Genomic DNA, 14,154 nt, shown 5'->3' with positions numbered 1-14,154 from the left:
TCAGATAGGACACAGATGTTGGAATGACCACACAGGGAATCAAAAATAACTATGATTAATATGCCTGTACCTTCATTTGAAAAGCAGGTAGCATGCAAGAACAGATGTGTAATGTAAGCAAAGAAATGGAAACTTTAAGAAAGGGTCAAAAGGAAATGTTAGAAATAAAAACACTGTAACAGTAACAAGGAACGCCTTTACTGGGCTCATCAAGAGACAGGACACGGTCAAGCAAAAAAAATCAGTGAGTTTGAAGATATGTCGATATAAAGATCTCTAACTGAAATGGGAACAGAAAAAAAAAAAGAAACAAAAATATCCAAGAACTACAGGACAGTAAGGAAAGTTGTAACATATGCATAAATGTAACACCAGAGAAAGAAGAAAGAGCAGAATCTGTATTTAAATAACAGCCAAGAACTTTTGAAATTAATGACAGACATGGAAAAACACAAACCCAGGAAACTGAGAGTACCAAGCAAGACTGAACACACACACACACACACACACACACACACACACACTCACCCCTAAGCATGTCATATTCAGGCTTCAGAAAGCCAAAAAAGAGGAAAATCTTGAAACTCCGAAGGAAAAAACACCTTGCCTATAGAAGAACAAAGAAATTGAAGCCAATTTCTCATTAGAAATTATGCAAGCATGGAGAAAGTGAAGTGAACTCTTTATTAGAGTGTTGATGGAAAAAAAATCCTGCCAACCTGGAACTCTACAGCCTACAAAATTGTTTTCTAAAATTGAAGGGGGAAAATAAATTAAGATTTTATAGAAAAAAACTGAGGAAATCCATTACTAGGTGACCTTTCCTGCAAGAAATGTTCAAAGTTCTTCATGCTGAAGGAAAATGATACGGGTCAAAAACTTAAATCTATATAAAGAAAGAAGATCAGAAAAGAATAAGTGAAGGTAAAAGAAAATATTTATTATTCTTATTTTCAATTGATATGAAATATGACTTTTTGTTTAAAGAAATAATAGGAATAATGTACTGGGTGATTTTAAAATATGAATAAATAAATTAGTAACTTCCATGTCAGAGGAATAGAGGGAGAAATTGAAAATACTCTGATAAAAGGTATCTGGGTTAGAAAATGAAGCAGCATAGCGCTTTTTGATGATGGATTTAGAGTAGCTTAAAATATACATTGTAGGCTTCTACTTTAGAGGATAGGAAGAACACATCTTTCCATTATATTTCAGTTAAATATAACTGAAAATGTTAGAAATGGTTTATTAAATGAACCTAAGAAGATTCTGGACATTGGAGAGAAAAGGGGAGATAAGCTAAAGATCCCAGGATCTGGGGAAAACAATGGTAGTGAGTTTCCTGGATTTTCTTTTGACCATGTATTTCACAGAGTTAGACTTCAGCAAGCCAGCAACTTGGAAATGGCAAGAAGCATAGACAAAAAAATCCAAAATAAAAATAAAAACAAAGTCTGCTTTCTCTAATTGAATGACCAGAAAACAGGCAGCCTAATAGGACAGAAAAATTTAATAAATAACCCCTCTATTCCAGCTGAACACTACAGATCTGAAAAACACACTATTCGTAGAATTAAAAGATAAGCCCAGAAAGCATGTAAATAATAAAGGACTTGTTCCACAGTATGCAAAGAACTCTTAGCAATAGAAAATAAACCAATTTAAAAATGGGCAAAAAAAATCTGGACACTTCAATAAAGAAGATATATAGTCAGCATGTCTTTAGGGAAATGAAAATTAAAATGAGAGAGCACTGTAAATATCTACTAGAATTGCTAAATTCCTAATTGCTAAATTGCCAAATTGCTAAAATCCAAAAAATTTTGGTGAGGTGAAGGAATAACAGGAACCTTGTAGCAACAATGCAGAAAAACAGACAGCACTTTGGAAGATAATTTGGTGGTGTTATACAAAGCTAAACTTACTTTTATACCATTTAGCAATCAGGTATTTATCCCACCTAATAGAAAATTCTGTCTACACAAGACCTGAAGACAAACGTTCATAGCAACTTTATTCATAATCAGCAAAAACGAGCAATGACCAAGATTTCTTTCAATAAGTGAATAGATAAACACAATGGAATATTATTCAGTGATAAAAATGGATGAGCTGTCAAGCCAGAGCCATGCAAAGACACAGATAAAATCAGTAATGTATACTGCTAAGTGGAAGAAACCCATCCAAAAAGGTGTATGATTCCAATTACATGACATGCTGGAACAGGCAAAACGAAAGCAGGGGTAAATAAATACAACACTGGTTGCCAGAGTTTGGGGAAGGGGAGGAAGGATTGAATAATTGAAGCACAGGGGATTTTTTAGGGCAATTGAACTATTTTGTAAGATACTCTAATAATGTATGCATGCCACTAAACATTTGTTAAATTCCATAGAAATGTATAATGTGAGAAAATGTAACGTACGCAAATTTTTAAAAATATAATCTAGGAGGGGCACCTGGGTGGCTCAGTGGGTTAAAGCCTCTGCCTTCATCTCAGGTCATGATCCCAAGGTCCTGGGATCGAGCCCCGCATTGGGCTCTCTGCTCAGCAAGGAGCTTGCTTCCACCCCTTTCTCTGCCTGCCTCTCTGCCTACTTGTGATCTCTGTCAAATAGATAGAATCTTAAAAAAAAAAAAATCATCTAGGAGACTGGGGGACCCCCAAGTGGAATGCAATGTAGCTGTTTTACAAATAAAGGAAACAACCTCACTAAGGGAGGTGGAGGTAGAAGGTGTTGATTCAAGTGACTCTGAAAATGAGTGGAATCTGGAAGACTAAAGGCAAAAAGGAACAGCACTGCCCATAAGCACTGTGCTTATGATAAGGTGATAAGGTTGTTTCCCGTGGGACGCAGGTTAACCATTTTGAAACTAATACACAGGCACACTAGAAGTTAACAGTTAAGTAAATGGATGACAGATGACAGAGGCCAGGTTTCTCACTGATGGAATGGGAAGTAACAGTAAGCCAGAGGAACTGGCCAGAATGATCCCTTTGGTCATAGATTCGATCTGGAGATACCAGTATGCACTCATGTTTAGCTTAATGTAGGTACAAGGGGTTACATACAGGGCTATCTCTAGATGTGTGTATATATATGAGTATATACACACATATTTCCTGGCTCTATTGGCTGAGAGTGCCTGGAATCAATGACACTCAAGGATCAAGGACACACCTCGAGTCCAGATTTTGGTTTCTAAATACCATTCTCTAATAAAAGAAAGCAGGACTCCCTTGGAGAAATGGAAGATTTTGGGACTGGGGCAGGAAATATGCAAGACACACCTAGAACATCTTATAGTGCCAGTAGGTAAGAAACTGTTAAAACACACACACACACACACACACACACGAATGGGGCTATGTCAAAGGGACCCAAAAGTCAACTGAAAGAACTTCAAAGAACCAAAGGAGCAACAAGATGAGTAAAGTAATATTGTATTATTAACCAACATGAGAAATAAATATATACGAATCCACACTGATATAAAAACTAGGTAGATAGATGACAGATAGACAAATCTTATGCAGAAAAATAAAATAATTTTCTAAATAAATCAAATAATTTATTATTACTTCCGTTCCCATCAAGGAAGTAGCACATAACTTCCTACTCTTCAAGTGTGGACCACACATAGTGCTTTTTCCTCCAAAGAATACAATCTAGAAAGATTCACAAAAGGGCAACTTTACAGTGGAAAAACCTCGGCCAGGTGATGAAGGTCAACATCACCAGGGATAAGGCATGCTCCTAGCATAAATCCTTGAAACGATGTGATGAGAATGGCCTCGTACCTCCGTCATCCTCCTTCCCCAAAGCTGTAACTCCAGTCTTATCAACAGAAAAGCATCACACAGACTGTACCAGAGAGATATCTTACAAAATACCTGCCCAATATGCCTCAAAACTGCTAACTTCAAAAACAAAACAGCAGAATTCCACTGCCGAGAGGAGCCTAAGGAGATAAGGCAACTAAATGCAGTAAGATATTCTGGGTGGAACTGACAAGGGACATAGAAAAACTAAGAAAATGTGATGAAGTATGGACTTCCATTGATAGTAACAGATCAACTTTGGTACCTTACCTGGGACAAATGTAGTATACCAACATAAAATTTGAGTAATAGGGGAAACAGAGCATGGGGTGTGTGGGAACTCTGTACTATCTTTACATCTTCTCCACGAATCTAAGATTTCTGAAATAAGTTGACATAAAACAAACTCCTCTGATGCCCTCTGCTGAGAACAGGCCGAGGCAGTGGGGACAGAGGCAGGAATGTCTGTTGGAAGGCTACAGCCGTAACATGGTGGAGGGTGGGGACGCTTGCACCAAAGTGGCGGCAGCAGCAGGCAGAGAACACTGAAAGATGCTGGGTGTGTTTCCAAAGGCTGATCTCTGAGCAATCAGAATTTTAGAGTGCTTGAGTAGGAAACTTAACTCCTTGCTGTATGTAGATATTCTGTCTCTACAAGGGCATTTCTGCCAAAGCACCTCTGTTCCTTGGGCAGCATACCTAACAGGTGGTACATAATAGTTGCTGAATTAAATCCTCCATGCCGTGTGATGAGATCCTGCATGCCCCCTTCCTTCAGTCTGGGCACAGCACCTCCCAGAACACTGATAACATACAAATATAACTCCCCCCGACTTATCTTATCAAAGGACACTTTCTTTTAAATATCCACCTAATTGGGGTGCCTGGTTGGCAATGTAGGTTAAGTATCCAACTCCTGGTTTTGCCTCAGGTCATGATCTCAGGGTTGCGATCTCAGGGTCATGAGATCAAGCCCCACGTTGGGCTCTGTGCTGGGCATGGAACTACTTAAGATTCTCTCTCTCCCTCTTCCTCTGCCCCTCCCCCCAACATCCTTGTGCATGTGTTTGCTCACTCTCTCTCAAATAAATAATAAATAAGATCCACCTAAATAACTTTCAGACTGATTGATATTTACATCTGCACTGTAAAACTTACTGATGAATCCCACAACCCACAGAACACTGAAGGCCAGTAATGTTTGTTTTTAGGCCAGTAAGATATTTTTAATTCCTTTTTATTACACTCCTGATCAATCCCACCATTGAGCTGAATGCTTAGCAGGAGGTGTTATGCTGTCTACATCAGTTTTACCTGTTGGCATAATGGATATTTCTCAATTAAATATTGTATAAGCTGATTCAGTGTGAGTACAAACGCTGTGAGTACAGACGGAAGACCGGGGTTTCTATTACAGCCAAGCTGAATGCTGACGACGTGAGGAAGACATCGCTAAAAATACTGTGGCAGACTTAGGTATGAAATGAGAAGAGATTGGGAACAAAGAAAATGTGAACTGTTCTCAGACCGTTTCACAGGTAACTTTCCCTTCTCGTTTTAAGTAGAATTTTAAAAAATCAGAAATGGGAATGGAACACCCTAGAAACCACATACTGGGCATGGCTCATGGAATAAGACCAGAGAGTTCTCACTCTTAGATTCTCGCTTAAAGAAAAGTCTTCAAAACACTGGTAATAAGAGTTCACATGTAAGATTTATGCTATTATAAAATTACCAGAGAGCCATGTAGGTATCATTTATTACAATTTGCTGCTTAAGATTTTCAATTAGCCAACCAACCACCTGCCAACTTTATTTCAATTTAAAGGTTCTACTGGACTGTAAACTTCTTCCCACTCATTCCCTTCTCTTTTTCTCTCTCACCATTTTCTCCTCGTCTATACTTTTAAATGATATCCAGGATCTTGTAGGTGATCCAGATAGATTTCCTACAGAAAGCTGCAGAGGATTTGAAAAGTTTTATCACAACAAACTTCATTTCCTTGAAGACAGGACATCGCAGGGCATAAAGAACGCTCCAGGCCTTATGGGCTGATGTTATTACAGGAGTCAGTCTTGTCTAGCAGAGAGGAAACTGTGAGATGACCTTGCTGAAGATTTCAGAGTTATGAAAAAGATCAATAAAACTTGACATGTCCCATTTCCTACTTGCTTACCATTCTGTTGTATTTTATCTTGTTTCAAAAGTCCCTCCTCCTACCTCTTTCTTAAATACTGGTCATTCCTCGGGGCACCTGGGTGGCTCAGTTGGTTAAACATCTGCCTCCAGCTCAGGTCATGACCCCAGGGTCCTGGGATAGAGCCCCGCATTGGGTTCCCTTCTCAGCGAGGAGCCTGCGTCTCCCTCTCCCTCTGCTTGCTGCTCCCCCAGCTTGTGCTTTTTCTCTGCATCAAATAAGTAAAATCTTTAAAAATAAATAAATAAATATGTACGTGCATACATACATGCACGCTGGTCCTTCCTGCTGGAAGGGATGTAAATCTTTTCCAAGGATTCTCTATTGAGACTATCCACCCAGCAATTCCCATCACGGGAATCCATGTTTCTGAGACACTCTTGTGTTTTCTAACACCAGGATGTTAGTTTTGATCATTGTGTGGTTGGATGCAGTGGCACCAGGCACTTCTTGTCTAGTCTTTCTTCCCTCCCTGACTCTCGGACCAAGTCTGGTTAGGACTCAAGGAGGGACAGAAAGTCTAGGATTCATTAACTAGAGGACGCACATACCTCTGGCCATCGTCCTTGGTTCATGAATGAGCACATGACACCAAGGGAGTCAATGAGACTCGCCCCGAGAACATTGACTGGTTATTAGGAAAGACGCCCTCTCTCCTTTCTGGGATTACTGGGTGTGAGGACACTGTACATCTAGAACTGCTAGTGACCATGATTAGACCATGTGGACAGAGCCGGCCTACGGATGAAGCTAATAGAGGAGAGAAGGACAGCCAGCATGTGGATGCCAAGGAGAAATAAAAACAGAATTTCAGTGCCATGATTAAAGCCTCGGATCATTCAATCAGTTATGTGAGCTATCAAAATCCCTTTTTTCATTAAACCGTGTCGATTTCTGGAGTTCATGAACATAGAAGTCCCAACTACCACAGGGGGAAAAAAAAATCTGTAAACGAACTAAATGTTTATCAGTAGGGGAATAGCTCATCAAATTATGATACGCAGGCATCGAAAGGAGGAGGCCACATTAGATGTATTGTCATGGAAGTTCTCCAAAATATATTTTTAAGCAACAAAGGAAAGTTTAAAATGTGTAAAGAATGATCCTATTGAAATGTGTGTGTGTGTATGAGAATTTGCAGGAAAACAGAATGGAAGGAATTATTCTGAAATGTTTACCATGGTTATCATTAGGGACAGGAGGGGGCAAGAAGTGAAGACTGTGTATAAGATAGATATTATTTGACTTTCCCACACTTTTTCTAGTTTTATTATAATGAGCATATCCTAATGCATTACTTACACAAATAAAATATTTAAATGGTAACAAATCCTGTTCCCAAGGTCATTACTTCGTGTCCTCATTGCTTCTCATTCCACAATTCAGCACATCAAGAGCCAATGTTCTTCTCCCGCCATTGTCTCTGCCCCCCTTGTTAGTGGCAGCACTAATTAGAGAGGAGCCATCCGAGAGCTCCCAGGTGTGGCTCCTCCTCCCACAGTCCACTTCCTTGTGTCCCAACAGTCACTAAATTGACCAGCTCCGCCTCCCAGACTCCTGCTGGGACTGTCCCTTTCTCTGTCTCACTTCTGCAGCTGCATTTCCTGCTGTCATAACCTGCACGAGCGTGATCCTGTCCTACCCATCTCCCAAGACTCCAGCTCCCACAGAGATGTTCCTAAAACGCATGTCTGAGCCCGTTACTCCTCACATAACAACCTTCCGCCAAAGAAGGAATGAAGTCCAAACCCAGATGCACAGCCTGCTCAGCACTCTACGATCTGACTTCTTAACCTGCCGCTTCAGCCCTCCCTACTTTCTCCCCCAAGGGTTCACGCTTGCCAAGGGTCTTGTGGTTCCAGAACATGCCCAACTCTCTTGCTTCAGTGACTCTGCACATGCTGTTCCCCTGGCACAACTCACTTTTCCCTGGTTTCCTTGCCTGACCCACTCCCTCCCTCTTCAAAGCTCCAGGTAATAAGCATCATTGTTTCGGATTCTCCAGGGTGGGGCTGGGCACCGTTTTTCTGTGCCCTCTTGAAGTCCTCTGCCATGGTCACCTTCCTTAGCACACTTTGTTATTACTTTTTTTTATTTATTCAAGAAAGAGAGTGAGACAGATCAAAACAGAGAGCAGGAGCAGGGGTGGGGGAGTGGAGGGAGGCGGAGGGACAGAGGGAGAAGCAGACTCCCCACTGAGCAAGGAGCCCAATGCAGGGCTCAATCCCAGGACCCTGAGATCAGGACCTGAGCCAAAGGCAGAGACTTAACCCACTGAGTCACACAGGCGCCCTATCTATCACATTTTATTGTAATTATCTCCTTATCCTTGTTTCTAGAGTCCCCAAGTGCAGGAGGCACAGTCACAAAGGACAGCCTCAGAGAAGAATCCTGTGCTACCATTTTTGAACTGTGAGATCTTCGAGCAAGTAACTTAAATTCTGAGCGTCTCTTTCCTCATATGTACCCAGAAGAGCCTCAGACAGCGGAGCTGCGATGAGGATTAAACGTGTCAATGACGTGTCAAGTGCGTGGAAAGCACCAAGTGAGGACGGACTATCATTCGAATCATTAGTAATCTTTGGGTCTAGTACAATGTCTGGCACTTAAGGGATGCGAATTAAATGAACAATTATTTTGTTGGATAAACTATTTTGAAAAAATGCCTCTGTAAAAGCGTATATCCCCAAACAAGAGGTTCAGTTTTTAATGCAGGACTTCCTACCTCCATACAGCAAATAAGGAAAATGCCATTTCGAAACTCCGATTTCAAACCGTCTGAATGCTAATCACAGTCATCCTGACATTAGCTGCACATCCTGGCTCGGTTGTGATTATTTCTAGAGCTTTGTAGAAAAACAGCTTCACCCAGCACTGATCATTTGCTAGGTGGTCTGAGAGCTAACCCCCATGTGGCACCAGTGGCTTGTAGGATTTCATACTTAATGCATTCTGGAAAGGATGGCAGAATTATCCTCTGGCAGGATTTTTTTCAAGTCCTGTTTCTACAACTAAGCATCCCTAAAAACATCAAGGCAGGATGGTTTCTAGGAACTTTTTCAAGACAAGTGGGAGAGCACGAAAGCAGTTTTGCCCCCCCACCCCGCCCCACCACCCTGGACCAAGACACACTGGAAACGTGATAGATTAATTACAGTAGTTAATTCCTGAAAGAGAAGGCTGACCGGTGGCACAGAACGAAAAGAAGGAAAGGACTGGGAAAATGAGGAAGTGGGGAAGGACGGCCTGACTTCCCAAAGGACGTGTGCCCCGAATTCACGCAGCTCCGGATGGGATCTCCAGGGAAGGTGAGGAGAAGCCCAGGACACCACTACAGTAAATGTCTCTCCCTCCTAGTCCATGCTAATTTATTTCCCATTGGGCTCTGGCCCTGGAACTCATTCGGTCCCATTTTCCACGAGGTCTGGCTGTGGAGAAGAGCCAACATCCAGCTTCGGATCTCCAGGGACTCGGGAGCTCAGCGAAGCAGAGCACTGGGCAGCGGGCCCTCTGGAAGCCACCTACTTCATTCTGTGGCTTCCTGGTGCTGTGATCTCACTCTGGAGATCACATCCCTCTAACCTGACCTCCCCTTTCTTTCAACGCATCATGACTGAAGGATTAGGGGCCGCCGACTTATAACAATGAGTTATAACAATGAGTCCCCTATTCCGGCAGCTCCTGAAGGAGCTGGATGCCCTTTCTGTGTGTCTTCATTAATTGTGCAGCCCTCCTGCGGGGAGGCCGGGGGGGGGGCGCTGTCCAGCTCACAGTGCCTCTCAGTTTAGCAGAATGGGAGCAGGGCTGGACAAAAGGGTAGAGATATCTGCACCAAATGATGGGACGACATATCACCAGTGGGGCTTTGATGAGCCTGTGGGACAAATGAAATTTCATACCGTGCAGTGAATAGCCCTAGGGAGCCCTATGGCCAGTAAGAACAATATATGGGGTTTCTAGGAAACGTATTAATAGACACAACTTTTTAAAAGGTATATTTAAATGATGAGAAAGGACAGGAAACATTAGCTGGGATTTGCAGGGAGAATATTTACAGGAAATATTAACTGTGTGTCTTCTCATTGCCTCTACCGTCTTATGTCACTAATTTCTGTTGCCTTTTTTTTTCCCCCAGGAAGATCTCAAATGCTTTCTCTTTAACTGCATATTTTTATTGTTTCTCATTCCAGTACATGCACTGTTCCCAGCTCTCTCAAGATCGACACTGAGCAGGCATCAGAGGGAGTTAGGGATGTGTCAAGACTAACTCACTAAATCATACACTGATGTTTCTTGCTTTTGTTCTTATCCCTGACCTAAAAGCAAACTCTTCAAATTATATGGGCTAATCCTCCCTCAACTAGAGAGAACAGGAATGCGGCTACTAGAGCTGTGTCTGAAATTATTAGTGTTGGAACGGGTCCTTCAAAAAGATTACAGCAGGTGAAAGTCAAATGCCAGTGGCAACTAAGTTTGTCCGGGTTTAGTTTCAGACTGTGTCCTGTCAGGTCCCAGGTCCCACCCTTCCCACCACGCACAGGACAGCGGCAGATGTCAGCAGAGAAAGGCCAACCATGGTCAGGGAAACGAAAATCTCTCCTCCTGCAGCAAATGTACAATCCCTTGGAAACCACGCTCTTCCGAATCTTACACGGAGACCCTCCCTCCTCTCTGCCACGGTTCTGATCACGGGGGCCTCTCACTTTACAGGACGACGCTTAGATGGAGCTCAGTGTGGAAAACCTGCCACACCCCTTCCCACACCAAACAGTGTTTAACTTCTCTCTCACGGCTTACAACGGCTCTACAAACTCTGCCTGGGATTTGGAAAGCGCGTTCTACTTAAAGACTTCTTTCAGAGTTGTATTAATTACTCCTCGCAACACCCAGATGAGAGTGCCAACCTTATTTTTCAATGTTATCAGAAACCGAGGTTCAGAAAGGGCCAAAAATACCACCACATCAAAATATTAAATAATGCCTGTCAAGAATTCAATAAATCCAGACCCATTTGGCATCTGATAATAAACTCTTACCCTGTGAGTGGTAAAATTATTTAGAAAAACTTCATAAATGCTTTAAAAATCACAGGATATCGTTTCACAATTATTATGTGAGATAAAGGGAATTCATACATAATGGAGGAAAACAGAATATGAAGCCTGTTATTTGAACCATGAGAGAACTGGGATAAATTTATCAAGACCAAACAGAACTCAGACAAAGAGAGAAAAAATGTTCGTGGGAAAAGGACCAAGCAAGGTTCTGGAATACGATGTGTGCAGTGGAAGTAACAACACGGAGCAAGTGACAAATGACACAAGGAGGGACTCAGGCAGCTGAAAACTCAGTGCTCTGCCAGGGTTCTAGGAAGAACAGCGCGTGCCTGGGAGCATGACGGTAATTACTCATGGGACATCGTTAGGAAATGGGAGAGTTCTGAGATTTTGTGACCTAAAACAGAGAGAGAGATAGAAGGAAAGGAGAAATAATAAAGAGGAAAATGAACAGAATGGATTCAAAAAGAGATAAAAAAAAAAAAAAAAAAAAAAAGGGACGCCTGGGTGGCTCAGTTGGTTAAGCAGCTGCCTTCAGCTCAGGTCATGATCTCAGCGTCCTGGGATCGAGTCCCACATCGGGCTCCTTGCTCGGCAGGGAGCCTGCTTCTCCCTCTGCCTCTGCCTGTGCTCCCTCTCTCTCCCTCTCTCTCTGACAAATAAATAAATAAAATCTTAAAAAAAAAAAAGAAATGAAGCGCAGGAAAAAAGACCTTAAAATTTACAAAGTATTAACTAAAAGCAGGGAGGGGTTGGTTGAGTGACGCTCAGGGCGGAAACCTGCAGTTGCCACAGGAAACAACACACGAGGAAGCCAGATGTGAAGTGAGCGCGTCAGGGCTCATTTCCCGAGGGCTGCTCCAAATCCTCTTCCACGTCTGTTTGCAAACCTTGGCTTTGTGAGATGCTTAGAATACACCTGGGCAAGTGTCCAGGAGATTTGAGCCCCGCCCCCCACTATGGTGGACATTAGACCCCGTCCCCGCATATTTCCCTGGAGTAGGGAAATATGCCAGAGTATCAATGGCCACAGATGAAATGTTGACTTGACAGCAGCCAAGAGAATGAAAATATTCCCAGGGACCTGGCTTTCGGGCACTGGGTCACAAGCGTCACCTCAAATGCTAGCTGATTTGAAACAAAAAAACCTCGGTCTGGTGGTTAACCTTTAATTCTGAGCATTTCGAGGTCTAGAGAAGTTTTATAATGAGATTGTTAACAGAGACGAAGATCATAAAAATTCAAAATTTCTAGCAACACTAATGGCTAACTCCTAATTAGTGATTTTTGGCAAATAGCATATTCGTATTCCATAGGGAAATGTTCCTAAAATGGAAGCAGGAGCGTGACACGCATATGTAATTCAATTTAATTTCGCTCCGTAATTTTTTTTAAGACGTTTACAATTCTTAAAACCTGTGCCGAGCACACCCTTCAAATTTTAAAATGAAGGAAACAGAGAATTTCACTTGCCTTGCTAAATAAGATGGACACCATGAAGAAATCCAGTAAAAAACTCTCTGAAATCTCTTTGCAGTCAAAATGGAAAAAGATGACCGTGAAGCCCAGGTGAACGAACTGGGGGGCCGGGTTGCAGAAAGACGTCCGCAGCAGCTTCATGCCGGCCACGATCATCAGGAAGACGTCCCAGCTGTCGGAAGGGCGAGAAAGGACTCGGTTAAGGACTGCTGGGGACTCTCAGGTGAGTTGCACCAGCTATGGTTTCGTGAGCATTTACTGTGCCAAGCTGCGACTGCTGGGCGGGGGGGGGCTCTGTCGTCATCCACATTTGTCAAAGGAGCAAACACAGTCTCAGAGTTTGGGTCCCTTGTCTGAGGTCTCATGGGGCGGAGCGAGGATTGAAACTCAGTCCCGGGGGACTCTGGAGCACAGCACGAGGAGCAGCAAATTTCTGCCCCATGATTTCCTCAGTCCCCTGTCCTCCACAAGGGCACGGGGTTCCCTTGGATGCCAGCAGAAACAGAGTGCGTTGTCCCATCCTAGTGGGACACCCAGGTTACGCTTTTATTTTTTTAAATGTTTAATTAATTTATTTATTTGACAGAAAGAGAGAGAGAGATAGAGATCACAAGTCAGCAGAGAGGCAGGCAAAGAGAGAGAGGAGGAAGCAGGCTCCCCACTGAGCAGAGAGCCCAATGCAGGGCTCGATCCCAGGACCCTGAGATCATGACCTGAGCCAAAGGCAGAGGTTTTAACCCACTGAGCCACCCAGGTGCCCATATTTTTATATTTATTACCCCCAGTGAACATAAGCTCTCTGGGCTCCCTTTTTTTTTTTTTCCCTGCTGAAAATGATCTCATCGACTTTTTCCCCACGTGGCACTGACCTTTTTCGTGCAGGAACTCACCAAAGGAGTCTGGTAAAGGAGATACCAGGGCTTTGCTTTGGGGCCTGGACTCCTGGGTATCCCCATCGCGGGAGTCCGGTGGGAGTGTGCGTTATGCGCACAGCTCCAGTAGGTGCCGAGGTCAACAGTAAACATTCTGCCTACCTTGAGCTTGGAAGGTCAAGAACAGCTCAGAAGGGCCCGACAGACCAACTGTGTCCTTTCTGAGGGGAGGCTTTGCCCTTTTAGGCAGATTCCTGCCTGCCCCCTTATAAAATCCTACTTGGGAACTCAAAAGACAGTAATGGGAATGTGTTCCGGAGAATGATTGCCCTTAAAAGAGAGAAGGTTTTTTTCTCTGGCTAAATACAGAAACCTGCAGCTATGCCTCAGTTTCCCTGAGCTGGAAGGATCCTAGCTCTGGACCTTCATCAGCATCATTATCATCCTCTCCTGGGATGAGGGTATTCAGAAAGCGCATTTAAAGCCTTTGCACCTAACAGGTGCAAAATTGACATTTTTGTTGCCAAAAAGACTGAATGTTGACAATTCCACCCACCTCCATGTGGTATCTCATGTGCCTTCAGAGCCGGGGCTGCAATTGCCTTCACTCTGCTCCGGGACGTGCCCGGTGAGATTTGCTCATGGCTCCTCTGAGAAAAACTAGCCCTTGATGACACACAGATTTGGGCTGAACAGGAATGTTTTCCTACAACTTTGACATA

At 43.0% G+C, this 14,154-nt stretch overlaps 1 protein-coding gene across 2 annotated transcripts in view; it reads right to left on the bottom strand.

Moving 5' to 3' along the window:
• The window catches only part of PCNX2 (pecanex 2), a 306,841-nt gene that overhangs the window by 111,704 nt on the left and 180,983 nt on the right, over positions 1–14,154 (bottom strand). For both annotated transcript variants that reach the window (XM_044239352.1, XM_044239353.1), the window contains exon 21: positions 12,555–12,732. In XM_044239352.1, coding sequence (XP_044095287.1) covers positions 12,555–12,732 — 178 coding nt within the window. The remainder of the gene's footprint in view (positions 1–12,554; positions 12,733–14,154) is intronic.

The sequence above is a fragment of the Neovison vison genome, chromosome 2, assembly GCF_020171115.1.
Source record: "Neovison vison isolate M4711 chromosome 2, ASM_NN_V1, whole genome shotgun sequence".
Classification (NCBI taxonomy): domain Eukaryota; kingdom Metazoa; phylum Chordata; class Mammalia; order Carnivora; family Mustelidae; genus Neogale; species Neogale vison.
This window is presented reverse-complemented; position numbering and strand designations above follow the sequence as displayed.